Consider the following 27,996-nt stretch of genomic DNA (forward strand, 5'->3'; position numbering starts at 1 on the left):
TGGGAGGTTGAAGTAGGATTGCTGTGAGTTCGAGGCCAGTCTGGGACTCTAGAGTGAGTTCCAGGTCAGCCTGGGCTAGAGGGAGACCCTTCCTCAAACAGAACAAAACACCAAATAACCCCCAAACAAACAAGCAAAAAAGAATGAAGGGAAAGAAGTGAGCTGTAAGAGATCCAGATTCATAGCTTATTGTTTGTGGGCTGATACACCTCATGGTCTCTTCAGGGCACATCTTGACCCTAAAATAAATGATCCTCTCTACCTAGTTCATTAGCTTCAGTACTCCACACTTCCTTGTTAGTCTTTAATCTGGTCACAGCCAGATAAACACAAGGAAAAGGAGTCACTGGGATCAAAGTTCTCAGAAAGTGCCAGTGGGTGGGTGGGTAGGCAAGATTGCTCCCATTTTGTTTTCCCTTTTGGAATCTCTTGTGGAAAGTGAGAGAGAACAACCATTCACTAGGTGCCAGCCTCTGTCTTACAGTTTACATCATACTGTGAGCAGGAGTGATAACACCCCCACTCTGAAGGGATTATAAAGATTATCAAACAACAAGCATCAGGAAGCCAGCATTTTAACCTACATCTAAAGTTTTTGTTTTGGAGACACGCTCTCACTGTTGCTCAGTCTAGTCTCCAGTAACTGTATCTGAGGATGAACCTGAACTCCTGGTCCTCCTGCTCCTGAGTGCTAGAATTGCAGGCGTGCCCCACCACGCCTGATTTCCGAATACTGACCTGAAACTCACTGTATAGCCCAGGGCTGGCCTCAAAGTCTGGGGATCCTTCTACTGCAGCCTCCTGTGGTGCAGGGATTAAATATGTGTGCCTTCCTGCCCAGCCAGAGTACTTTTGTTTAGCAACAAAGGTTTATAGTACGGAGGCATGAGCCATGCTTGGTGGAGTTCAATTTTTATTCCCCAGATTTATTTTTTCCCCCCAATATTTGAAAGGGTCAGGAAGCTTGACCATGTAGCCCTGCATGTGAGACCAGACCTCTGGGGACATCCTTATCCTTTCAAGTTTCTAAAACAAGATGTTGAGCTCTAAAACAGACTACCCTGTGTCCGGTCCAGGAATTCCATTCCAGAATAGAGAGTGGTGTGTAACTCTTCTCAAGGAGGTGGAGGCTGGGGAGGTAGAGAATGCAAGAGTATTCAGGTACCAACAAAAGGATTATCTCTGAAGTAAATATGAGAGCTAGTCATGGGGGTCCATGACTGCAATCCTAACACTTGGAAGGCGGAGGCAGAAGAACCTTAAGTTTGCCTAGCCTATATAGTGAGACCCCCGTCTTAAGCACTATATTAAGCATTATAAGTTTGGTATTATATACATGTGCGATTCTTAAGGTGACTGACCCTTTTGCCTGTTATATTTTTTATATGCTTAAGGAACTTTTGGTTATCTTAACAGCTTGAGAAATTTCTGCTTATTAAAGGTTTTGAAATAGGTATAAGCTCATTTATATTAATCAAGCAGGTCATCTGTGAAATGGCACCTGATATTAAACAGTTTGTCAACTTTTTTTTAAAGGCCCAGCAAGACTCAGAACTGCAGTCCATTTTACTTCTAATGGGATTAGCATCAAGGAACAGCCACTCATGCAGAATCTTAGATAAACATCAGAACAATGCAGCAATTATGGGTCATTCAATTAATATATCAAAGTGACTTTCAGCTGTTCAAAAAAAAAAAAACAGCTCAGTCTTTTTTCAGTGAAGTAAAAAGATTATTTTGTTTTATTGAGTACCATATGCGAATGGTTTTGGTGTGAGTAAAACTTGCTAATTACTGTAGGTTTGTAGCACTTTTCTTTTGTTCCTTAGGAATGCCGAGGAAAGGGTAAAATCCCTGTTACAATGGAGGCTTTCTTGCTGGTAATCGGCAGTATTTGGGCTGCTTGCAACTGGGGCTGCTTTGTCCCTGAAGTTTTATTTCTATTGACTTTCTGTTCTTTAGAATTTAAACATTTTCTTTTAAATGTCTAACTGCGGAAACTCCAACTGGGGCCCCAGTTGGAGGGGAGTAATGAAGATGGTTAAAGTCACTATGCAGATGGCAAGGACTCCTGCAGAACACGGTGTTCTTCAAACATAGTTCCACATTTAGGCTGCCCAATGAGCCTGTATCAAGTGACTCCATCCCAGCTATCAGAGCTCAGTTATACTTGTTCAGCATTTCCATGGTGAGCTGGGATTCTGAGCCTCGACACTGGGGGAAAGAAAAAAATCTTAGTCTAACAACAAGTACTAAGATCACACTCAAAGTTGTATTTTATGCCTCTTTTAACTCATTTTCCTCCTTCCTTTCTATTTCTTTCTCTTTTATTTGGTTTTCTGAGGCTTACCTGGAATTCACTATGTAGTCTCAGGGTAGCCTCGAACTCATACCTCTGCCTCCTGAATGCTGGGATTAAAGGTGTGCGCCACTACGGCCGGCTTCTTTCCTTCCTTTCTTTTTTTAAAATTTTTTTTTTGTTTATTTTCATTTACTTATTTGAAAATGACAGACAGAGAAAGAGGCAGGTAGAGAGAGAGAGAGAGAGAGAGAGAGAGAGAGAGAGAGAGAGAGAGAGAGAGGGAGAGAGAGAGAGGGAGAGAATGGGCATGTCAGGGATCCCAGCCACTGCAAACGAACTCCAGACTCATGCGCCCCCTTGTGCATCTGGCTAACGTGGGTCCTGAGGAATGGAGCCTCGAACCGAGGTCCTTAGGCTTCACAGGCAAATGCTTAACCGCTGAGCCATCTCTCCAGCCCTCCTTCCTTTCTTTTGAGGTAGGGTCTTACTGTAGCCCAGGTGGGCTACACTGGTGGTCAGAGAGTAATCTACAAGATGACTTAGGTCTGAGTTCCCCACACTATTTCTGGTGTTTGGAAAGTGGCTATATTTATAATTTTTGGGTGCAGCTGTTTTCCTGTCTCTTGGACTAGACTTTGCTGTTTATTCTGCTCAGGTGGGTCACTGGAAGTAGCCTTGAAGAAGAATCTTCGATAAACATCAGAACAATGCAGCAATTATGGGTCATTCAACTAATATGAGTCTAAGGTTTTGTTCAGCTCGAAATGACAACACCTAGCCCCCAAGCTGCTTCTGCATGGAACCAGTGTCGCTAAATATGATATACATTATTGTCCACATCGAGCATGAGAAGGTGTTTGACTGTGTGTTTGTGTGTTTTTCAAGGTAGTGTCTGCTTTTTGCCTAGGAGAGAGAGGAAAAAAAAGAATGGAGAAAGAGTGAAGGAAAAGAATGGAGAGAAAGAGGAAAAGAATGAAGAGAGAAAAAAGAATGGAGAAAGATAGAGAAAGAGAAAATGGTTGCTCCAGGGCCTGTTGCTGGTGCAAACAAACTCCAGACGCATGTGCCACTGTGTGCATCTGGCTTTACGTGGGTACTGGGGAATTAAACCCAGGCCTTTGCCAGAAAGCACCTTTAACCACTGAGCCGTCTCCCCATCCCATGTTTTCATTTTAAAATGTATTTTACTTACTTATTTGAGAAAGACAGAGAGAGGGAGAGAGAGAAAGAGAAAGCAAAGATGAGCATACCAGGACCTCCTGCTGCTGCAGAGAACATATGGACTGCAGATGCCTGCGCTGCTGTGTGCATCTGTCTTTGTGGCTACTGGGCGCTCACGCCCAGGCCATCAAGCTTTGCAAGCAAGTGCCTTTAACCAGTGAGCCATTTCCCCAAACCACTGAGCCTCTGACTAGAACTGCTGTGTTTCATGAGCCTGGGCAATCCTCTGATCTCTGGTCCTCTTTACAGGACCAGGCCAGGGTTGCAGGCATGTGTGGCCATGCTCACTTGTTCACATGGGTTCTGGAGATGCAGACTTGTGTGGTTTGAGGCCCTCTCCAGGCCCTCATTGTTGGTGCAGGAAGTGCACTTAATCACTGAGTCATCTCCCCAAAACTTTTTATTAAAAAAATTATTTACTTATTTTTATTTTATTTTTTCTGAGCTAGGGCCTCACTCTATCCCAGGCTGACCTGGAATTCACTATGGAGTCTCAGGGTGGCCTTGAAATCATGGCAGTCCTCCTACCTCTGCCTTCTGAGTGCTGGGATTAGAGGCATGTACCATCACTCCTGGCCCTTGTATTTTTTAAAATTATTTTTTCAGACAGGGTCTCATTCTGTAGGGCAGCCTGGCTGGCCTAGAACTCATTATTATGTAGTTCAGACTGGCCTTAATTTCATAGTGATCCTCCTGCCTAGGCTTCTAAATTCTGGGATTATAAGCATGAGTTGCTACTCCTTGCTTCTTTCTATTCTCATTTTATTGTTTCTCTCTCTCACTCACTCACACACACACACACACACACACACACACGCTGAAACCATAAGCAGTAGCCATATCTACTTGGGTGGGGTCAGGTTGCTTAAAGTTGAATCTGACTCTCCTGTTTACATTTTGGTCCCTCACACTCTTCATCCATAAGGTGGAAATGATCAGAGTCCACTTCATGGGGTTATTGTAAGCATGAGAATTTCATGCATTTTGAATTCAATGGATGTTATTGATGATGACATTGCTTATTAAATTCTTCTTCTTCTTCTTTTTTTTTTTTTTTTTTGGTGTTTCGAGACAGGTTCTCTAGCTCAGGCTGACCTGGAATTCACCGTGTAGTCTCAGGCTGGCCTCGAACTCACAGTTCGTCTGCTTCCTGAATGCTGGGATTGTGTACTACCACGCCTGGCTGCTTATTAAATTCTTAAATAAGTGCTGGTGGCTAAACTAGTGAAACATTTCTGGCAAACATTGCACTGAAAGGATCAGCCTGTTTGAGAAGCAGCATGAGAAGCATGGAACAGGAGGATGTCTCTAGGACCCTGGAGTCCCAGCTGCCTGGGCTGGGCTCCTGTATCGGTGACTTCTTGTTTGCTTTGCAGTCTTGGCCTTGAGTTTCTTAATCTGAGTTTCAGATGCTTTCTCTTTATAATCAGTTGGCTTTCTTTTTTTCTCTCTATTTTGTCAAATGGTGAGAATAGGGTATACTTAGAGAATTCAGGGAGAGATAATGAAGAGTGGCGTATCTTACTGTACTGTAAATGATTTCCACTCTGGGGTGTTCAGGGTCCCCAACTACATTCCTCCTTGATTATGTAAACAGAACTATAACATGAAAGCTTCTTGCTCTAAGCCAAATTATTAGCAGAGAAAACAGTTAAAAACCCTGTAAGCAGCGATGTTGGATGTAGATTTTAGCAGCTGTCAATGTGGGGGAACAAACCAGTCTATGTGGAACAGGGAGAAAAGAAAGAAGGGCATGGCGTGAGGAAGGGTGCTCTCACGGTGCTGTGTCAGATAAGCTCTACGGTCAGGCTCAGTTAATGTGACATGTTCAGAACTCTCCTCGGCTTCCCATCATATTGCACCCCAGTGCTTTCAGTCCTCATGCTCCATGACAAAACATTTGTGAAGTTGGGCGCAGGCTTTCCAAGCACATAACCCAGCTGAGGTTTTGGGGTATCTCAAATAGGGCTTCCTGTTTCCTGGGTTATCTCGAAACTCCTTAGCATCTTTAAGCAATGAAAAAGTCGAATCCGTTCATTTCTTTCTTTCCCTCCTAGTAAGCCACTTGAATCTGCTTCCTCTGGGTAGGTATCCAAAAGGAAAGACATTTGGAAACATGCTTTCCAAACCTCTTCAATATTTAGTGCAGCAGGAGAGCTCTCTGCAGGCTTTTTCCTAGAGGCATACACCTCGGGTTATCTATGTAGAGAGAGGACCAGAAGGTGTGCTGGGGTTGAGAGGGTGTCCTCTGTTTCAGAGAGATTCATTATCAGCGTGCCTGGAGACAAGAAAGTCTGTTTGTTCCTCAGAGTGTCGAACTGCTGACCTCTGGCCACCACAGTACCTCCTTGATGACATCAAGCTGGCCTTGTTTGTTGCTGGGAATGAGCCTTGTCAGTAAATTTTCAGTGGATGCTGACTTAGCACTGCCCCTTTCAGTTTTATGATGCGAGAACACAAGAACCCTGCCCACCACATTGATCCCACATCCCCCAGGGCTGTAACAATCACCTTAATTGTGGTAGCCATATTCCTAGCCCAGATAAATTTTCCTCCTGACAGGTAGCTTATCTATGGCAGAGAGCTGGGTTTTCTAAGATTTTTTTTTTTTTTAACCCTGTGCTTGATGCTGCTCTTAAAGCGAGATAACACACTGACTCCTGGAACTATCTGGCACAATGGGGGGAAGGGAGCTGAGTGCTGGCTTCACCTGGCTTTTGGCATCTCTGGAAGGCAGAATTAATAAACAGAATCCCGTGACCCATTGATGGCACTTTTGCAAAGCACAACATCTCAGTAACAAAAAGAAAGCATTCCTCCTCTGGACTAGCTCTGGTTCAGACTATTAGAAAATAAAGCGCAGTTATTTAAGCACATTTCCTTTTTAAAATGTGATCTTGCTAATCAGAATTAGAAGCTCCAGAGAGAGCAGCTGGTGTCGTCTGTCAATCGTTCCTTGATGGCTCTGTGTTTGCTTTGATTCTCCTGGGCAAAATCCAGAGCCATGTGTTGGCACGTGAGTAGGCCACAAATGCAGTGATAGAAGCTGAGTCTTGGGGAACTCATTTTAAAAAATTTTTTTTTGAAGTAGGGTCTCACTCTAGCCAGGCTGACCTGGAATTCACTATGGCGTCTCAGGGTGGCCTCGAACTCACGGAAGTCCTCCTACCTCTGCCTCCCTAGTGCTGGGATTAAAGACATGCGTCACCACGCCTGGCTGAGTTTTGAATTTATGGAAATGGGAAATGCTGGGAAAAGACTTGAGTTCATCTTTTTTTTTTTTTGAACTATGAGTCAGGTTAATGCAGCTGAGCAAGAATTTTGTTTACAGCTTCTTTAGAACTATCCAAAGAATTATCTGGACTATCAATGTCTGCACAACCTCAAATTGGGCTCTTCAATGCAGTTTCAGCTTCAAAGTGGCTCTGTGTTATCTGTCTTTGAAATCTTCACTAAGATATGTGTAGGATCCTTGAGCCTAAGTGTTTCATTATGTCATGGGTCAACAGAATAAGATCTATAGTTAGGAGCCATGATGGACAAGCTTGGGCAAGCAAAGAGGCTGGACAGTCCAAATGCTGTTTCTGCAACGGACATCATCATTTTATGTTAGAACCTGGACACTGCGAGTTAAACTCCTAGTTAGTAGTTGTCTGATCATATATACATATATGTGTGTATATACATACATACATATATACATACATATATGTATATATATATTACATATACATACATAAATAATACACACACATGTGGCAACAACACAGACACAGCTCTGGATTCAACCAACTTCAGATTTACAGTAATTGAAAAATTATCATGTCTGTATTGAAGATGTAGAGACATCCTTGTCATTATTCCCTAAACAGCGTAAGTATTTACCTAGTACTGATCTAAAGATGGGTGGAAGTATGGAGGGTATATGTAGGTTGTACACAAACACTGCACATATTTCACACTTTTTTGGTTTTTTGAGGTAGCATATTGCTTTAGTCCAGGCTGACCTGGAATTCACTATGTAGTCTCAGACTGGCTTTGAACTCACAGCCATCCTCCTACCTCTGCCTCCTGAGTGCTAGGATTAAAGGGGTACACCACCATTCCCAGCCATTTTGCATTTTTGTTTTGAGGCAAACCCAACAGACTGCCTTTTTTATGCAAGAGGGAGAGAGAGAGAGAGAGTGAGAGCGAGAGAGCGAGCACGCGGGGCGTGGGTGGGTGGAGAATTGTCATGCCAGGGCCTCCAGCAGCTGCAGTTGGTCTCCAGACACATGTGCTACCTTGTGCTCAAGTGAAACCTTACGCGCTTCTGTCTCCTTGTGTTTCTGGCTTATGTGGGATCTGAAGAGTTGAACTTGGGTTCTTAAGCTTTGCAGGCAAGTACCTTAACTGCTAAGCCATCTCTCCAGCCCCAATTTTGCATTGTTATAGAAGGAACTGGAGGTTCTTTGGATTTGGGTATCTACATGGAACCAGTCCCCCATGGACACTGAGTGATGAATACAATCTGTGTTTGTGGAAAACATTATGCTTTTCTTTCCTTCTTCATTTTTTTTTTGTTTATTTTTATTTATTTATTTGAAAGCGACAGACAGAGAGAATGGGCATGCCAGGGCCTCCAGCCATTGCAAACAAACTCCAGATGTGTGTGCCCCCTTGTGCATCTGGCTAATGTGGGTCCTGGGGACTTGAGCCTCGAACTGAGTTCTTTAAGCTTCACAGGCAAGTGATTAACTGCTAAGCCATATCTCCAGCCTCCCCCCCCCCCTTTTTTTTTTGAGGTAGGGTCTCTAGCTCAGGCTGACCTGGAATTCACTATGTGGTCTCAGGGTGGCCTTGAACTCATGGTGATCCTCCTACCTCCTGAGTGCTGGGATTAAACTAACGTGCTTTTCAAAGCACTTTTCTAGACATTATCTTCTCAGGTCCCTTTGCCCTGACTGGTAGTTATTCAAATGTGGTGACAGAGAGGAGAAGCAGGTTGAGTTAGAGTGAAGAATCCTTTGGCTCAGGCCGAGGCTCCTGACTTCTAGTCCTGGGCTCCCCCCCGCCCCAGCCCTCCAGTGAAAGAAATAGCCCTTTATTTATCAGAACATATATGGTGGTGCATGAGTTTCCTGGGATGTTATTTGCATGATATGGAAGAAGCTCCTTTTTTTTTTTTTTTTTTTAAATTTGTTTTGTCTCACTCTAGTCTAGGCTGACTTGGAATTCACTATGTAGTCTTAGGGTGGCCTTGAACTCATGGCGATCCCCCTACCTCTGCCTCCGAGTGGTGTGATTAAAGGCGTTCACCACCATTCCTGGCTGAAAGCTCCATTTCTGAATGAAACGTGGTTTCCTGATTTACTAATGTACTCTTGGGTCCTTTTCCTTTATCCAGTTGTATTCTCCATGAGTCCAGGAACCATGCCTGCCTGTGTATCAATATATATTCACATTTAGTATCCAGCAGGGAACAGTCATTTGAAAAATGACTGCTGAATGAATGTCCTCATTTAAGTTTGTGATTTACATCTTTTTTTTTTTTTTTCAATAGAATATCCAACGTGTGACCAGCTTACTTGTGACAATGGAGCCTGTTATAACGCGAGCCAGAAGTGTGATCTGCGCATTGATTGCAGGGACTCCTCTGATGAAGCTAACTGCAGTAAGTCAAGTGCACAAGAGGCGTGCCGTATTGAGTCCGGCTAATTCTTTATACTGATTCTCAAACCCGTGTTTGGCAACTTCATGTCAGGAGTTGGAAATCAGCCACTGACGGGTGTGGTTCCACTTACTTAGGAGCAGATTGGTGCCAGCAAGCTTGAGGCGGGGTCTTCATCAAAGGTGAGATGGCAATAATTAAAATCTTTCCCTTTCACTCTGTGTTGCAGCTGGAAGATGTTTGCACGGTGACTTTAAATGTGGCACCGGAGAGTGCATCCCTCGCGCCTATGTCTGTGACCACGACTATGATTGTGACGACAGGAGCGATGAACACAATTGCGGTACGCACAGTTCCCTTTGCTGGGTCGTGGGTCGTGTGTGTGGTAAGGGGTATTATTTTCCCCCTGCCAAAATACTAATATAACTCTTTTTTCCTCAAAAAAAAAAAAAAAAAATCACTGGTTGGTAGAGCCAAAACATCACGGGGCGGCCACAGCTCCAGCCTTGGTTGTCTTGTTCGACCTCATTTCCTTTCTCCTTCAAGCACCTGGGTGATGTTACGATTCCATTGTTTTCTACTGGAGTGTAGATCACATTGTGTCACAGGAATCTCCCACCTCAGGGGTGATCGTTTTGAGTAGACTCAGAGGAGAGCTCAGGGAATGGAGTTTGCTCCTGGCAATGGTTCGCATCCCTCTTTAATTTGAATTGTCTACCACACTCATGTTGGAAGGTCAGTTGCTGTAGGCAACTTTCATTGCTTCCTCTGTAGCGTGAGCTGCCTCTTGAGACATTGTGGAGGACTCCTTGAGAGTTTTTACTAACTCCATTCATTGATCAGCTATGTGTGGTCATTTACATACTGAGATGATGTTTCTCGTACCTGTTTTGGTTGATTACTACCTATGCTTTGGGCGGGGGAGGGTGGATGTTTTCCACATCACTCTAGTCTATGAGCTAGCTCTGCCTGATTTCCTTGCTGGAATTAATCCTTCCTCATTTCAATGGGTATATTAACGTGGCACACTTTGGCCCTGGATGACACATGGTGCTTGCAGTAAAGCAGGCAGATGTTGGACGTTGGTGTGCCTAGCAGCTTGATCAGTTCATGTATTTTAGTTCTCTATTGCTGAGAATCAGTACTTGGCATTTGAGTTCAGTTTTGGGACCTAAAGCTACTATTATCTTTGTCAGCTTATTTTCCTCTTGTCATCCTTTTCATTTTCTATTTATTTATTTATTTTTTTGAGGTAGGGTTTCGCTCTAGGCCAAACTGACCTGGAATTCACTCTGTAGTCTCAGGGTGGCCTCGAACTCACAGCGATCCTCCTACCTTTGCCTCCCAAGTGCTGGGATTAAAGGCATGTGCCACCATGCCTGGCTATCTTCTGTTATTTATTTTGTATGCACATGTGTGCGTGTGTGTGTGTGTGTGTGTGTGTGTGTGTGTGTGTGCGCACGCGCGTGCGCACGCGCACAGGTGCATGTGTGCACACATGGAAATCAGGACAACATTCAGGTTCATGTTCACTTTTCCACCCAGTCTGAGCCAGGGCTTCTATCTGGATTCTCGCTCTGCTGTTCTTCGCTGTGCTTGCCAGGAGCTCCAGGAAATTCTCCTGTCTCCACCTTCCTTTTCACTGTCACTTGCTGGGATTGTGGAAGCCTGGGATTCAATCTTGGGTGCTCAGACTTTGGCTGTGTGTGCTTTATTCACTGAGCCATCTCCGCAGCCTCCTCCTGCCCCCTGTTTTCTTTTTGGTCAAGATACTGATGCAGAAATTTCAGGCTCTTGACAGTAATGGCCACCTCAATTTTCTCCAGTGAGTTTGTCTTTGAGGTGTTCTGTTGTTTTCTTCCAGATTATCAGACCTGTGTTGGCCACCAGTTCACTTGCTCCAATGGCCAGTGCATTCATCAGGAATGGGTTTGTGATGGAGAGGGCGACTGTCAAGACTCTGGGGATGAAGATGGCTGTGGTAAGGAACAGACAAGCTTCCTAGCCTTTGAAAACCTTTTTGTGTGACAAGGAAGCCTTATGACTGACAGGGTTTTAAGTAGTCATTTAGGGAGTTAATTGGTGGGTTACAGGCAAATGATTTCACTAGCTTGTATTAAAAATTTCAACCTTAGATATCAATTAAAATCCTTTTTTTCTCATCATTAATGAAAAATAGGTAGGGTCTCACTCTAGCTCTGGCTGACCTGGAATTTCCTATGTAATCTCAGGGTGGCCTCAAACTCACGGTGATCCCACTGCCTCTGTCTCCCAAGCACTGGGATTAAAGGCGTATGCCACCATGCCTGGCTTAGTTTTGGGTTTTTGAGGTAGGGTCTTGCTCTTGCCTACGCTGACCTGGAATTCACTGTGTAGTCTCAGGCTGGCCTTAAACTCATAGCAATCCTTCTAGCAAGTGCTAGGATTAAAGGTGTGTGCCACCTCACCTGGCTTTTTATTTTTCTTCTTCTTGTTGTTTTTGTTTTTGTGAGGTGGGGTCTTTCTCTAGCCAAGGCTGACCTGGAATTCACTGTGTAGTCTCAGGGTGGCCTCGAACTCATGGCGATCCTCCTACCTTTGTCTCCTGAGTGCTGGGATTAAAGGTGTGCTCCACCATACCCTGCTAGGCTGTCCTTGAACTCATAGTGATCCTTCTACCTCACCCGCCCCAATACTGGGGTTACAGGCATGAGCCACCATGCTTGACGTCTCTCCCTTGTTTATGACATTCCTCTTCCCTAGACTAACTACTTGACCATTGTAAAAGTGATAAGCTAGACCTTAAACTTTACAAATTTGATCTGTGCTTACAGTTAGGTTTCTGGTTTCCATATGAGTCACAGTATCCACCAGTAAGAGATGGTATGGGAAATGTGGGATGGTCCTAGGGATGGGCAGCACAGGGCATCCTCTGAACATCCAGTGAAGTGTTTGAAGGTCATTTGAGAAGGCAATTGCTCATGACACTCACTTCCTCACCCTGCTGCTGATGCAGTGACACCCATTCCATGCTACAACTTGCCTGCACTGCTATTCCCAGATGTAATAAGTTATGTATAGTCTAGAAACATCCCTTGGTTTTAGGCTTCGGTGTTCCGAGATGTCTTTCTATGTTATTAATATTCCATTAAGTGAACAAAACAAATACAACCCAAACTGCAGAAATTCAGGAGTTTCCTTGATTGAATGATCAGATCTTCCCTTAGTTGCTGTCAATCTACTTTGCTGAGAATTGAGGCCCACATCTGTTTCTTACTCATATAACCTGGCTTGGGTGGGGGGGGCTGCCTCCTCCAGAAAGAGTAGAACTTAAATTTTTTGTCACTGACTTGGATTTCAAAAAAGAGGTTAATGGTAGAGTTATAAGTGATGAGTTGGTTGTAATGAATAGGTCATTTTGTAAATTTCCATTGCCATCTGGACCATATCTTCTTGTAATCATGGATTAAAAAGTTTAATGGTGGGCTGGAGAGATGGCTTAGTGGTTAAGCGCTTGCCTGTGAAGCCTAAGGACCCCAGTTCGAGGCTCGGTTCCCCAGGTCCCACGTTAGCCAGATGCACAAGGGGGCGCACGCGTCTGGAGTTCGTTTGCAGTGGCTGGAAGCCCTGGTGCGCCCATTCTCTCTCTCTCCCTCTATCTGTCTTTCTCTCTGTGTCTGTCGCTCTCAAATAAATAAATAAAAAATGAACAAAAAATATTAAAAAAAAAAAAGTTTAATGGTGGTTTGTAACTCTAACTTTCCCCCACAGAAAGTGACCAGCATCATAACACCTGTTACCCTCGAGAGTGGGTTTGCCCAGGGTCTGGACTGTGCATCTCTATCAGTAAGGTTTGTGATGGCGTTCCAGACTGTCCAGGAGGAGAAGATGAGAGCAACTCTACTAGTGGAAGGAGCTGCGGTGAGTGTGGATCACTTTTAGACAAAAATGTTTGCATCTAGGGGCTGGAGAGATGGCTTAGTGGTCAAGGCACTTGCCTGGAAAGCCTAAGAACCCAGGATCCTTCCCCAGTACCCAAGTAAGCCAGATGCACAAGGTGGCACATGCATCTGGAATTCATTTGTAGTGGCTGGATGCCCTGGTGTGCCCGTTCTCTCTCTTTCTCTCCTCTCTCTCTCAAATAAATACATAAATAAATATTTAAAAACATCTGTTTCTGGCACAGATTCTCAAATACAGAGCGTATCAATTAACATTTGTACAACAGAGTACCTCAACTTGATGGCCTAAATGACCAACATTTATTATTTCTCATAGTTCTGTGGGATGGTTAGGTAGTTTTTGCCTGTAGAAACTCAGTGACATGCCAGGAGGATGCAATACAACTTGTGATGTGCCAGGCTTGTTTTCAGGATGGTAGAAAGAGCAGACTCCAGTCATTGCTATGACCACAGCGAGTCTCTTGGAAGAGGTCACATGGAATAAAGAAGTGGATGCCATCTCTTGATAAGAGTACCTTTAGGGCTAGAGAGATGGCTTAGTGGTTAAGGCATTTACCTGCAAAACCTAGGTTGGACTCCCCAGGACCCATATCAGCCAGATGCACATGGTGCTGCCTGCATCTGGTGTTCATATGCAGTGGCAGGAGGCCCTGGAACACCCATTCTCTTCCTTCCTCTCTGTTTGTCTCTCTCTCTCTCTAATAAATAATAAATAAAAATAAAACACATGGGCTGGAGAGATGGCTTAGTAGTTAAGGTGCTTTCTTGCAAAGCAATTCCTAAGGACCCACATAAGCCAGATGCACAGGGTGGTGTATGCATCTGGAGTTCATTTGCAGTAGCTAGAGATCCTGGAATTCTCTCTCTCAAATAAATACGTAAAAGTAAAATATATTAGAGTTTTAGCAGTATTTATTTTTTTAATTATTTTTATTTATTTATTTGAAAGTGACAGAGAGATAAAGAGGCAGAGAGAGACAGAGAGAACGGGCGCACCAGAGCCTCCAGCCACTGCAAACGAACTCCAGACGCATGCACCCCCTTGTACATCTGGCTAACGTGGGTCCTGGGGAATCGAGCCTCGAACCAGGGTTCTTAGGCTTCACAGGCAAGCACTTAACCACTAAGCCATCTCTCCAGCCCGATTTTTGTTTTTTTTTTGAGGTTGATTAAAGGCATGTGACACCTTACCCCACATGTTTTGGCAATTTTTTTTGTTTGTTTGTTTGTTTGAGGTAGAGTCTCACTCTAGCTCACACTGTCCTAGAATTCACTCTATAGTCTCAGGGTGGCCTCGAACTCATGATGATCCTCCTACCTCAGCCTCCCGAGTGCTGGGATTAAAGGCATGCGCCACCATGCCTGGCTGTTTTGGCAATTTTATTTCTTTTATTTTATAAACTTTTTATTGATAGCTTTCATAATTATAGGCAATTTTATTTCTTTCATGTATGAAAAAAATGGTCTTAGGTTGTACCAGGAAACAAGTGTTGGTTCCCAGAACGTGTACGTGCAGTTAACTTCCAATGGAAAAATAGAAGTAGCCACAGAGTGTTGTTTATTAATGTGTGGTGTAGCCACACTCACTTGTGAGAAAAGTCTGCAAGATTTTTTTCTTACAAAAATAAGAATTCACATAAAAAGATAAAGCCATCTAAAAATCTAAAAACATTTGAAGTTACCCATGTCTTACATTTCTGTGCTGAATCTAGTTACTTGAGAGATCTTTGCCCTTTCTGCTCCTAAACACAGATACATTATGACCTGAATTTTTTTCATAAATAGCACTTATACCAATTTGTACCTGCATGTAGCAATAGTTACAACATTAGATAGGATTTCATTACACAATAAAGTAGGTGTGATGATGAGACACTTTCCTGCTATATTCGTGGGAAAAGTTACTAGGTCTTAGGTATTAGTTTTGTGCAGAGACTGTTCACTTAACATTCTTCCCTTCCCCCCACTCTGTTTAGGTGAGAGTTTGTGCTCTGTTTTAAACTGTGAGCATCAGTGTCACAAGACCCCAGATGGAGGAGCATGTTTTTGTCCCCCGTCTCATGTCATCAACCAGAACGACAGCCGTACCTGCATCGGTAAGTGTGTCTGGGCGCTGCCAGTGATCTGCGCACATCATGATAAGCCCCATGAACTGACAATGGGGCTTTATTTTATCTTTTTGGGGGGAGCACTTTATTAGATTACAAGAAGGAAAACAGAGATTAGGGAAAGTTCCTGCCCATGAGAAGGCAGGAGGAGGCAAAGTTCCAGTAAGTTGTTTTTTTTAAGATACAGACTCACGCTAGTCCTGGCTGACCTGGAACTCACTCTGTAGCCCCAGGCTGGCCTCAAATCATGGCCATCTTCCTACCCAGCCTCCTGAGGGAGCTCTGGGATTAAAGGGATGCGCCACCACATCCAGTCCTGCAGGTGACAATACGGAGTGGTTTTGTGACAAGCTACATAGAATTGTCCACTACCTGATGATAGGGACAGTCTTTTTGTGTTTCCTTTTGGAATATTTGGAGGCAGTTTGGTCTGTCCATGCTGGCCTATAAGTACTGAAAACATGCATAAGGAGGTTTTTTTGTTTTCTGAAAAAGTTCTAAAATTTTATTTGAACTTGACAAAAAGTACTAAACTGTGGTTAACTAATGAGTCTATTTAGTCTTTCTCCTGGTAGCAAACATAATTTTGCTTTATTGGCTATGATAGATCTTAGTAACTTCTCATAGGGAGTAAAATCTTTCAGCACCAGGAATATACACTTAGGTTATAAATTAAACTTGGAATTCTTTGAGAAAGTCTTGTTTCTTAATGGTATTCAGAGATACAATAATGGAGTTCAATTACTATAAAAACCCAAGAAAATAGGATTTTCATATTTTGTAAAGTAGTTCAATTGAAGTTGTCCTTGTGATATTCATAGTAGTAAACTTAGTTGTATTATTATTATTTTTTTTCGATGCAGAGTCTCACTCTAGGCCAGGCTGACCTGGAATTTACCATGTAGTCACAGGCTGGCCTTGAACTCAGTGATCCTCTTAACTCTGCCTCCCAAGTGCTGGTATTAAAGGTGTGTGCCTCCACACCCAGCCTGTATTTTTTTATTTTCTTGAGTTAAGTAGCCTTGGCTGCCCCCAATCCTATGATGCTGCTGCCTTTGCCTTCCCAGTGCTGAGATGACAGGAATGTGTGGCAACATTCAGCCAATTTTAGGTTTTTAAATATCAGGGCCACATCCCAAAGTTTACCCACATTCCTCAGCATTTGGGAATTAGAGGCAGGAAGCTCAGATTCAAGGTTATTTTTGGCCATATAACAAGTTTGAGGTCAGCTTGGGCTATGGGAGACCTTTTCACAAAAGTTAACTGGGGCGGGAGGGGTGGCTCTGCGGTTAAGTCGCCTGTCTACAAAACCTAATGACTGGGGTTCGATTTCTAGTACCCACGTATAGCCAGGAGTACAAAGTGGTATATGCATCTGAAGTTGATTTGCTGTGACAGGAGGCCCTAGTGTACCCATTCTGTCTGCCTGTCTCTCTCTCCTATTACTCTGCTTGCAAATCAATTAATCAATCAATACTTAAAAGGAAAGACAAAACAGGTTTACTGGTTGTGATGGTCAAACGTTTGATCCCAGCACTTAGAAGGCAGAGGTTAGAGGATCACTGTGAGTTCAAGGCCAGCCTGGGCCAGAGTGAGACCCTACCTTGCAAACCCCCCCGAAAAAAAAAAGGTAAAGTGGTTTATGCATGCAAACCAGAGAGATCCTAAAGGCTGAGAGAACTCTGGGTTATTATTGTTATTTAAATATATTTTATTTATTTATTTGCAAGGAGAAAGAGAATGAGAATGGGCATGCAGGGCCTCCAGCCACTGCAAATGAGCTCCAGATGCATGCGCCACATTGTGCATCTGGCTTTACATGGGTACTGGGGACTCACTTAGGTTTTTCGGGCAAGTGCCTTAACCACTGTGCTATCACCCCAGCCCTGAGAATTCCAAATTATTAAAAAGCCTCCAAGTTCCTAATGATTTCCTTGGGGATGTTTTAGCCGCGCTTTGTTCTTACTGCACTGGGAGGGAACAGCAGTCATTTAGAACTGCTCTTGTTGGCTGGTTCTCATCTGCCAGGTGGACTCCTCCCCTGGACATAAGAAGCCATGCCCAGGCTTCCTGGATCCCTGCCCAGGCAGCACCCCCTTTTTTTTTCCTGGAGTGGTACTGTTCTGTGGGTGTGAGGCTACCCCTTTGTTTTTGGCAAATGTCAAGCTTCTCTGCTCCCTTTTGCTGCCATTAGGCTGCCAATCCAATTTCCAGGCTTTTGGGTCTCTAGGCATTTTCCCTTTCTCTTAGTAGAAAAGGAATTCCAATGGAAATACCAAAAGCCACATTCTCAGTATTACATCAGCTTTTCTTTCTTTCACAAGCCCCAGTGACGAGCCGGTGCTGAGCTGTTTTGATGGCAACTTCACAAGCCATTCAGTCAAAATGATTAGTTCTTACAGTATCCGCTCACTTAGTCCTGTGATGGCAACTACCCATTCTCGCTCTTTTTTTTTTCCCACTCTAGAGCTCAGATTGTACATTTCTTTTATTTCTAATATGTAAGTGTGTGATGAACCTTGACTGATATTCCCAAGGGCTTCTTAGAAATATGTTACATTCAGGCGACTTCGATTTTTTTTTGTTTATAGTGATTTGAGAAATGAAAAGCTGATATAACAAGGTCATTGCTCTATGAAATTTTGCAAATAATTTCCAAATGAATGAGGTACCAGAAAAATGGCATCTAGAGATTGCTGGAACAGATCACCTCCCAGCACATTAGAACCAAAGCCATAACAAGCATGGGCCTGTCTTCCCAGTGTCTTTCACAGACAGCCTCATTTAGAGATGAGCTCAAAAGTCTATACGGAGGACCTTTGTGAATGCGAGACCCCCAACACCTGCAGAGTCCTTCCCCATCTTTCATGAATGGGGTAGGCCCCTGAGTTTTGAAGTTTGCTGAACTCTCATTTCGTTTGTTTCAAAGAAGACTGTATTTCTCTTTGTAAAGAGAACACTTTAGTTTAAATACACGACATTATGAAAACATTGAACATATGAACACATTGGTTTTAGGCCAATTGCTTAGTTTGTTCTCTCATGCATTTCCACTCTAATACTCTGCCTGTTTGTTGCCCTCTATGTGGCCGCTGCATTACAGAGGCTGCAGGTGTTGGAAACCTATGCCGTAATGCAGACCTTCTTAGACCGGGCTCCCCACTGAAAGCCCTGGTGGTAATGAGGAATACACTTCTGACATGGAATCAGGTGTCTTCCCTCCATTCCTTGTTCCCTGGTAGTCTTGATCCGGCAGTGGAGCCTGTGAGGCTTGCCGAAGCAGTTTTCTGGGCTCATTGTTTCTGATTGACAAGACATGCTGTTTGCTGACAGAGTGACATTGTGGTGCAGGGTCAGGGCAGTGAGAGTGAGGTCATGCAGCGTGGAAGGACTTTACACAGCCAGATGGACTGGAGGTGTCCAAAGCCATCTAAGCCAAAAGAGGTTGTTAAATTATTTTCAAAGCAGTATTTGGTGGTGGGAGGGGGCAAAGAATAAGAAGAGTACTGGGGTATGTCATTCCTGCTTGGAGGAAAGTTGCACTTTCATTCTCTTATCTTTATTTGACTGATGATAGATATTTAATTAGTTTTCATTTTTCATCATAGGTATTTAAAGCATAGTTTTTTCCCCCCCTGAGACTAGAACTTGTCAGGTAGTCCTGTGCTCCAGTGCTGAGCTCAGCAAAGGATAAGACCTTAGAGATTAAAATGACAGCGATCTCTACACTTATTGCTGAGGCAAACATCCAATCAGCATCTTATGGGGAGAAGGGACTTAGTTCAGGGTTACAAAACCCAGGGGAACACTATGGATGGTGGAAGACTCTGGCTCACTTTCACAGGTCTAAGCAGAGGGGCACCACCACCAGCCAGGACCACAAACCCTGCCACAGCTCTAAGTGCTCTGTGAGAAAATGTGGCACGCGTGACTGGGAGACACAGAACGAATCGTTACTTTACAGTTGTAAGGGAAGGCATTTATGTGTACCAAAATTCATAACATCCAGGTTTTTCACCTGGGAGTACCCTGGAAATGCTGACTGTGAATATTTTTCTCATGCGGCAGGTTTTAATGATTGCCAGATTTGGGGAATTTGTGACCAGAAGTGTGAAAACCGACTTGGCCGCCACCAGTGTCTCTGTGAGGAAGGGTATATCTTGGAGCGTGGACAACACTGCAAAGCTAATAACTCCTGTGAGTGGATGACGGGCTTTTGTATCTCTGAACACTTCATTTCCGTAGCGGATGACAAATGAAACATGGGCGTCCACAACGATAGGAGAATGTAATCATCACTGATCAGGGGTGCCCTTTGCTGCCAGTAGGAACGGGCCAGTGTGGATTTTATACTTTATTAATTCTGAAATCTGTGAGCCTGATCATTTAACTTAACATTAATTTACTCGCCACAAATGTAGTTGACAAGTTACTTTTTAAGCTTCTTTCTGGTAAACTTTAAAATGTGTTATTATTTAATACAACCCACTACCTGCTGAATTCTTCACAGTGCCACCCAAACTGCACTGGATTAGCAATAAGGACACTTAGAGTCTTGTCAGGCTCTTTTTCACACTCACTATACACTTGGATACTTTCGGCCTCAGTTTTCCCATCTGTGAAGTGGGCAGGGTGATGACGGTCTGTCTGCCTCAGTTTTATTTTAGAGTCAGATAGGAATCACAAAAGGAGCATTTGCAAAAGCCAAGGGCATGCTAGCTGTAAATCACTCTAAAACCCACGCTTTCCTGCTTCCACACTTAGTCAATGCAGCCTCCATTATCTTCTCCAATGGTCGAGATTTGCTCATTGGTGACCATCATGGAAGCAACTTCCGGATTCTGGTCAAGTCTGCAAACCGCGGAGTGGCTGTCGGGGTGGATTTTCACCATCACCTGCGCAGAGTTTTTTGGACAGATTCTGAGCAAAATAAGGTAAATAGAAATTTCAGGAGTGAGGCTTGGGAGGCTGAATAGAACCTCAAGCAAGAAGTGTTGATAGCTTTTCGTTTTTTGGGGGAGTAGAGGGGAAAGTTCCTTTGTTTTCTAACAAAAAAGGCCCTTGAGATACTTTATGTTAATCAGCACCTTTTCCATGCTATACTATTACATGTGGCCTATTGCACAAAGAACTCTCTTATATGGATTAGCCTTGAGCAACTTTTAATTTTATTCCGAAAGGAGTCCAAAAGCCTAATTAAAAGAAATAGTAGACTTTCTTTTCCAAACTAGATAGATATTTGGTAGTAATTTTTGAAACTTGATCATTTGAAATATAAAAAGTACACTGCTTTCCTGGATGATAAATATCAGATTTTTATCTGTATTTTCTACATGGAGCTAAATTGAGGGTTGGGTAAAAAATATTGGCAATATTTTGTATAATGGCCAAAATTTCATTACACTATCTTATTTGTGATTGATTTAATTTCAACCTTGAAGTCAATGCAGTCTCTTAAAATATAAATGGGAGAGACATCTAGATATCTGTGGATCTTATTTATTACTTTTTTATTTTCTTTAACATGTAACCAATAATGTATTAATAAAATTCTAATTCAATCAAGAGATGATGTGTAAAATTGTGAAGAATTTAGAATTTGAATTATTAGCAATTCTTTTTTTTTTTTTTTGGTTTTTTTGAGGTAGGTCTCACTTTAGCTCAGGGTGACCTGGAATTCTCTATGGAGTCTCAGGGTGGCCTCAAACTCACATGAACCTCCTACCTCTGCTTCCTGAGTGCTGGGATTAAAGGTGTGCGTCACCACGCCCAGCTAGAATTTGAATTATTAGCAATTCTTATATGAATACAATTGAAAATTAGAGCAAACCACCAACTTCACCATAAAATCCATACTGTTGAGTGTTGTACCTCACATGCTCTCAAAGAAACCTTTCTTCCAGTGACCTGCATTGTGCAATAACAAGGCTTGAGTGCAGATAATTCATTCATATCAAATAGATATGCTGAAATAAGAAAAAATTGCTTACAAAGTGCAATGATTCTGACATTTCTTTCAGGTTTTTTCAGTGGACATTAACGGTTTAAACATCCAAGAAGTTCTTAATGTTTCTGTTGATGCTCCAGAGAATCTGGCTGTAGACTGGATCAATAATAAACTTTATATAGTGGAGACTCGGGTCAACCGCATAGATATAGCAAATTTGGATGGAAGCCAGAGGGTTACCCTTATAACTGAAAACTTGGGGCGCCCGAGAGGAGTTGCTGTGGACCCAACTGTGGGGTAAGCGATGTGAAATCACAGCCATTCCTACACTGTTAGAAGTTTTCTATCCCTGTGAACACCCAACACCCACTGCACTAGTTAGGGGTTAATTCTTTTATGTTCTATACTCTAGAACCCCGGTTCAATACATAGAAACAGAGTTGCCTGCGTATAATTTCATATGAGAGTATGTAAATCAAATCTATCTAGTGGAACAGAGAATACTTGACGTGTCTGCCACCTTGGCCTAGCTGTATGCTGATTCACTGTAGTTAGATGTTACAATGCATATGACTATGCTCTGCGTTTGTTCAGTTGATCACTGTAATGTTAAGTACCTGCGCAGGTTTTTTTTTTTTTTTTTTTTAATCGAGGGAAAGGCAGTTGGCACTTTCCCTTTTAGCACTTTCTTGGCAGATACAGGGTTGCAATACTATGCTCCTCCACTGAGACCCTACCTCAAAAGAAAAAATAAAATAAAAAAGAGACTATAAAGAACCTGGCACAATCCCAGCATTCAGTAGGCATCTGGCTTTATGTAGGTACTAAGGAATCAAACCCAGGCCATCAGGCTTTGCAAACAAGTGTTTTTTTTTAAAGAATTTTTTTTTTTTGCTAATTTTTATTTATTCATTTGAGAGTAATAGAGAGAGAGAAAGAGGCAGATAGAGAAAGAAAGAGAGAGATGGGCATGCCAGGGCTTCCAGCCACTGCAAACGAACTCCAGAGACATACGCCCCCTTGTGCATCTGGCTAACGTGGGTCCTGGGGAATCAAGCCTCGAACTGGGGTCCTTAGGCTTCACAGGCAAGCGCTTAACCGCTAAGCCATCTCTCCAGCCCCCCCCTTTTTTTTTAAAAAAAAACAAGTGTTTTTTAAAACTGCTGAGCCATCTCCCCAGCCCTTCTATGCTCCTCAGCTTAGAAGCCCCTCCCTGCTTACTTTCCTTCAAGTTTGAGTGGTAGTGTTGTGGATCTCCATATATAAGAGCTTCATGAGATTTAGTTTACTAGAGTTACATCAATATTGGTGGCGTTTCTACACAGTCTCAGCTGCTCTTCCTTACATATGATGGAAAGGTGGACTGTGCTTCACTGTGGAGGATTGAAGAAGGTGATAGTTTGAGAGCTGCTAAATTTCTAGAAGTACATTTAGTAGGCTTTCTTTTGTCGTTGCCGTTTGTTTCAGTGTAGGGTCTTACCGTAGCCCAGGCTGTCCCGGAACGCCCTGTGTGGTGGTCTCAAAGGCATCGCGATCCTCCCAGCATCCTAAGTCCTGGGATTTAAAGGAGTGGGCCACCATGCTCAGTAGTAGTTGCTATTTTGGGTTGTTTATTTTCCAAGTTGGCCATTACTGGCCCCCACTCCCCACTATTTTTGAGTCTAGCTATGAAGCTGGCCTTAAATTGCCTTGTCCTTTTGACTGCTAGGATTATAGTCACCTAATACCCCACACAGCTCAGAGTCTGGGATTTCTTTTTTCTTCTTTTCTGCTCTGCTCTTCCTTTCTTCCTTCCCTCCCTCCCTTCCTTCCTTCTTTTTTTGGCTGGATGTCATTCTAGCCCAGGCTGACCTGGAACTCATTCTGTAGTGCAGGCTGGCCTTAGCTCACAATGATTCTTTCAGCCTACTGAATGCTGGGATTGTGCCAGGTTCTTTATAGTCTCTCTTTTTTTTAAATTTTTATTAACATTTTCCATGATTATAAAATATATCCCATAGTAATTCCCTCCCTCCCCACCCCCACACTTTCCCATTTGAAATTCCATTCTCCATCATATTACCTCCCCATTACAATAATTGTAATTATATATACACAATATCAACCTATTAAGTATCCTCCTCCCTTCCTTTCTCTTCCCTTTATGTCTCCTTTTTAACTTACTGGCCTCTGCTACTAAGTATTTTCATTCTCACGCAGAAGCCCAGTCATCTGTAGCTAGGATCCACATATGAGAGAGAACATGTGGCGCTTGGCTTTCTGGGCCTGGGTTACCTCTTTTTTTTTTTTTTTTTAGGTAGGGTCTCAGTATAGCCCAGGCTGACCTGGAATTCACTCTGTATTCTCAGGGTGGCCTCAAACTCATGGTGATCCTCCTACCTCTGCCTCCTGAGTGCTGGGATTAAAGGCATGTGTCACCACACCTGGCTTCCCGCCCCCCCCCCCCCGCCCCAAGGTAGGGTTTCTCTCTAGCCCAGGCTGACCTAAAATTCACTCTGTATTCTCAGGTGGCATAGAACGTATGGTGATCTTTCTACCTGTGCCTCCTAAGTGCTGTGATTAAAGGCGTGGACCACCATGCCTGACCTGAATCTCATCTTTTGCTCTTCCTTTGTAGCTATTTATTTTTCTCTGACTGGGCAAGCCTTTCTGGGCAGCCCAAGCTGGAAAGAGCTTTCATGGATGGCAGCAACCGGAGAGACTTGGTGAAGACAAAGTTGGGGTGGCCAGCTGGCATCACCTTGGATATTGTATCCAAGCGTGTTTACTGGGTGGACTGCCGGTATGACTACATTGAAACTGTGACGTACGACGGAATCCAAAGGTAAGAGTCAATTTTTATGCCTTAATAATCTTTGGGGAACGTACATAAAGTTGTTGAAAAAGCTTAGCAAATGACCAGTGCAGAGGGACCCATAGCTTGCTTGACCTTGGTTTTGACATTTGTATGAAGGGATCTGCACAGAGTTTCATAAACGTTTATTTCTTCAGATTTGCTTTATTACTTTTGTATTGTTATGTGCATGATTCATAATTGTGTGTATGCATGTTTGCATGTATTGGGCACATAAGTGTGTGTCTGTGGAAGCCGAACGTTGATGTTTTCCTTGATCTCTCCTCAACCTTGCTTACTGAGCAGGGTCTCTCACTTGTTCCCAAGACTTACGGATTCAGCTGGACTAATGAGCCAGTTTGAACTAGGGAACCCCTGCTCCTGCCTCCCTAGCACTGGAATTACAGGCTGGCTATCGTGCCCGCCTGGCATTTTGTGGGTTCTGAGGATCCCCTTGCTTGCATGACAAATGTTTTCTTCTTTGAGCCATCATCCCAGCCCCAACTTTTCTTGACTGATTTTCCTTGCAGCCTTCTCCCTGTTCAGCAAAAGGCACATTATTTACATTCATTTCTGAGTGCTTTGTTTCTTCTCCCCTCCCTCCCTCCTTTTTTTCAAGGTAGGGTTTCACTCTAACCCAGGTTGACCTGGAATTAACTATATAGTTTCAGGCTGCCCTTGAACTCGCTGTGGTCCTCCTACCTCTGCCTCCCAAGTGCTGGGTTTAAAGGTGTGCACCACCATGCCCAGCCTGTATCTTTATTTTATACAAAGGACATCATAGTTTGTTGGGTTACTTGGTATAGTCTCTGACCCTTTCAATGAAATGATAGGAATTAGTATTATGACTGTCTACCGCTAAAGCTAGATTCTATGTCAAGAACATAAATTAATGAAAATTTATCAAAATGATAGTTTTTCTATTTTTAACTGATATACCAGTATATCATTATCTTTTGTGTTTTTCATTGTATTTGTCCTTATTCTTTTTTCTTTTCTTTTTTTTTTTTAGAGGTAGGTTCTCACTCTAGCCCAGACTGACCTAGAATTCACTATTTAGTCTCAGGGTGGCCTTGAACTCATGGTGATCCTCCTATCTCTGCCTCCTGAGTGCTAGGATTAAAGGCATGTGCCACCATGCCTGGCTTGTTTTTATTTCTTTTTTGTCTTATTCTTCTTTCTACTCTCCCTTGATGATTCTTTTTTTTTTTTTTTTTTTTTTTTTTGAGAGCGACAGACATAGAGAGAAAGACAGATAGAGGGAGAGAGAGAGAATGGGCGCGCCAGGGCCTCCAGCCTCTGCAAACGAACTCCAGACGCGTGCGCCCCCTTGTGCATCTGGCTAACGTGGGACCTGGGGAACCGAGTCTCGAACTGGGGTCCTTAGGCGCTTAACCGCTAAGCCATCTCTCCAGCCCTTGATGATTCTTTTTATGTGAGCAGTTGAAAGCTAGGTGTAGTGTTGTATGTCTATAGTCATAGTGCACATAAGGCAGAGGCAAAAATGACAGTTGCAGTTTGTTCAAGGCCAGCCTGAACTACATACTGAAGACCTGTCTCAAAACAACAAAAACAACTGAAGAATAATTCGTTTTACCATTGTTAATATGCATTCGGAATTTTCTTTTCAATGGAGTTTCAGAAAGATTTGAGTTACGAAGAAGCACCACGGGCACATCTATAAAGTCATTGCCTTTTGCTTTGCTAGCAGTTGACATGTAAGTTCTGGAAGCTTCCAACTGGGAGCCAATAGTTTTGAGACAGGATCTTGCTGTGTAGCCCAGGATGGCCTCATCGAGTGCATACAAACTAGCCACTTTAGATTTTTTTTTTTTTTTTCATCTTTCTCTTGTATTTCCCAATTTTACTATCTTCACCCTTCTTTTTCTTCTTTCTTTTTTGGTTTTTCGAGCTAGGGTCTCACTCTGGCCCAGGCAGACCTGGAATTCACTATGTAGTCTCAGGGTGTCCTCAAACTCATGGGGAGCCTTCTACCTCTGCCTCCCAAGTGCTGGGATTAAAGGCATGTGCCTCCACGCCCAGCTTTATCTTCATCTTTTCTTAGAGACTTATTGTGTTATTTCAGGAGCTGCTAAGGTTTTTCTTTGCAATCTTTGCTTAATAATGTAATATAAAAGAACATTTTCCCCTCCTAAACCCTGAAGCATTGTTTAAGTAGAAGTTAGGGTGAGCATTTTTTTTGTGATACTGGGCCTGGAATGCCCTTTATCCATGAGCTATATCCCCAACCCCTGAAAATGAAGTCTTAATGATCTCTTCAAAGAAACAAGTGGAGAAGGAATTTCATATGGATTTTAAAATGTTTCTATTTTTTTTAAATTAATATGTGTGTGTGTGTGTGTGTGTGTGTGTGTGTGTGTAAGCTTGTGTGTGTGTACACCAGGGCCTTTTGCTGCAACAAAACAAATACCAGACTACTTTTTTGTGTTTGTTTTGTTTTAATTTTTCGAGGTAGGGTCTCACTCTAGCCCAGGCTGACCTGGAATTCACTATGGAGTCTCAGGGTGGCCTCAAACTCACGGCAATCCTCCTACCTCTGCCTCCCGAGTGCTGGGATTAAAGGCGTGCGCCACTATGCCCGGCTACCAGACTACTTTTTTTTTTTTTTTTTTGCTTCTGGCTACATGGATGGGGGTTTTGGGAAGTCAACCTAGGCTGGGTACATTGCAAGTAAGCACCTTTAACCACTGAGCAAACTTCCCTGCCCCCTTAAATTGTATTTTCTCTATGTTATATCAAATGACTTCTAAGTCATTCAATTGAATGAATGACTCCTTTAATAAAAATGAAACAAGCCAACAATATTGGCATGATATGTGTGTGCCTCTCTGGTAACAGGAAGACAGTAGTTCGTGGAGGCTCGCTCGTACCTCATCCTTTTGGAATAAGCTTGTTTGAGAATACCTTGTACTTTACTGATTGGACAAAGATGGCTGTGATGAAGGCAAACAAATTCACGGAGACCAATCCCCAGGCGTACTACCAGTCTTCCCTGAGGCCCTACGGAGTGACTGTTTACCACGCCCTCAGACAGCCCTACGGTAAGCCCTTCCTTCCCCTTAGTGCCGGAAATCAATGCTTTCTCAAGCTGCTTTTGAATAAGTGTCCTATCTTTGTTCTACTGAGAGAAATCCATTGACAAACTCTGCTTTTACATTCGAGGAAACTCGGGACCCATAGTTACGTTTGTGCTTTAAGGTTATATTTAACAAGTATTATTTATTTTTGTGTGTATGTTTATAGGTATGCCACTCTTTTTTGCTTCTGGCTTTGTGTGTGTGCCAGGGAATCGAACTTGGGCATTTTGTTTACGAGAGAGAGAGAGAGAGAGAGAGAGAGAGAGGGCGGGCGGGCACATGCCACTTGTGCATCTGGCTTACATGGGTATGGGGCATTGAACCTAGGTTCTTATGCCTTAACCACTAAGCCACCTCTCCAGCCCTCCAAGTCTTGTTTTAAGTGGGGCTTTTTGTTTGTTTTTGTTTGAGGGAGGGTCTCACTTCTGCCCAGGCTGACTGGAACTCTGTTGCACACTTTGGTGATCCTACTGTAGCCTTCTAAGAGCTGAGGTTATAGCTGTCACCATGAGCCCAGCTGAGCTCTGCGCTGCATGTAACTAAAGTCATTGGATTTAAGAGATGAAACAACTTGACATTAGAATTGATACATAAAGATTAATACTACTCAGTATAATCAATCTTGGAAAATACATACTCAACCGAAAACATTCTAGAAATCTCTGGAATTGTTTTCAGTCTCAGTGTGTGCTCCTCCATGCATTTTGCCATGTTTAATCACCCAGATTATTTATTTCCATTACTTGGTGTCTGGCTATTGTTTCCAAAGGAAAGAGAATTTTACAAGAGGCAAAGGTTCAGACAATTCAGCAAACTCTGAGGCCAGAACCTTGGTGTTGGAAGTGTGACTTGTTTTGTGGGACACAGACTTAGCGTTTTAGGGTCAGATCAGATTT

The 27,996-nt window shown here is 43.1% G+C and overlaps 1 protein-coding gene across 1 annotated transcript in view; it reads left to right on the forward strand.

Moving 5' to 3' along the window:
• The window catches only part of Lrp2 (LDL receptor related protein 2), a 180,505-nt gene that overhangs the window by 47,821 nt on the left and 104,688 nt on the right, over positions 1-27,996 (forward strand). Inside the window, exons 5-14 of the mRNA XM_045147772.1 lie at positions 9,066-9,176; positions 9,403-9,516; positions 11,038-11,154; positions 12,924-13,073; positions 15,091-15,210; positions 19,291-19,419; positions 19,987-20,156; positions 21,243-21,466; positions 23,787-23,993; positions 26,862-27,064. Coding sequence (XP_045003707.1) covers positions 9,066-9,176; positions 9,403-9,516; positions 11,038-11,154; positions 12,924-13,073; positions 15,091-15,210; positions 19,291-19,419; positions 19,987-20,156; positions 21,243-21,466; positions 23,787-23,993; positions 26,862-27,064 — 1,545 coding nt within the window. The remainder of the gene's footprint in view (positions 1-9,065; positions 9,177-9,402; positions 9,517-11,037; positions 11,155-12,923; positions 13,074-15,090; positions 15,211-19,290; positions 19,420-19,986; positions 20,157-21,242; positions 21,467-23,786; positions 23,994-26,861; positions 27,065-27,996) is intronic.

This window comes from Jaculus jaculus, chromosome 4, assembly GCF_020740685.1.
Source record: "Jaculus jaculus isolate mJacJac1 chromosome 4, mJacJac1.mat.Y.cur, whole genome shotgun sequence".
Classification (NCBI taxonomy): Eukaryota; Metazoa; Chordata; class Mammalia; order Rodentia; family Dipodidae; genus Jaculus; species Jaculus jaculus.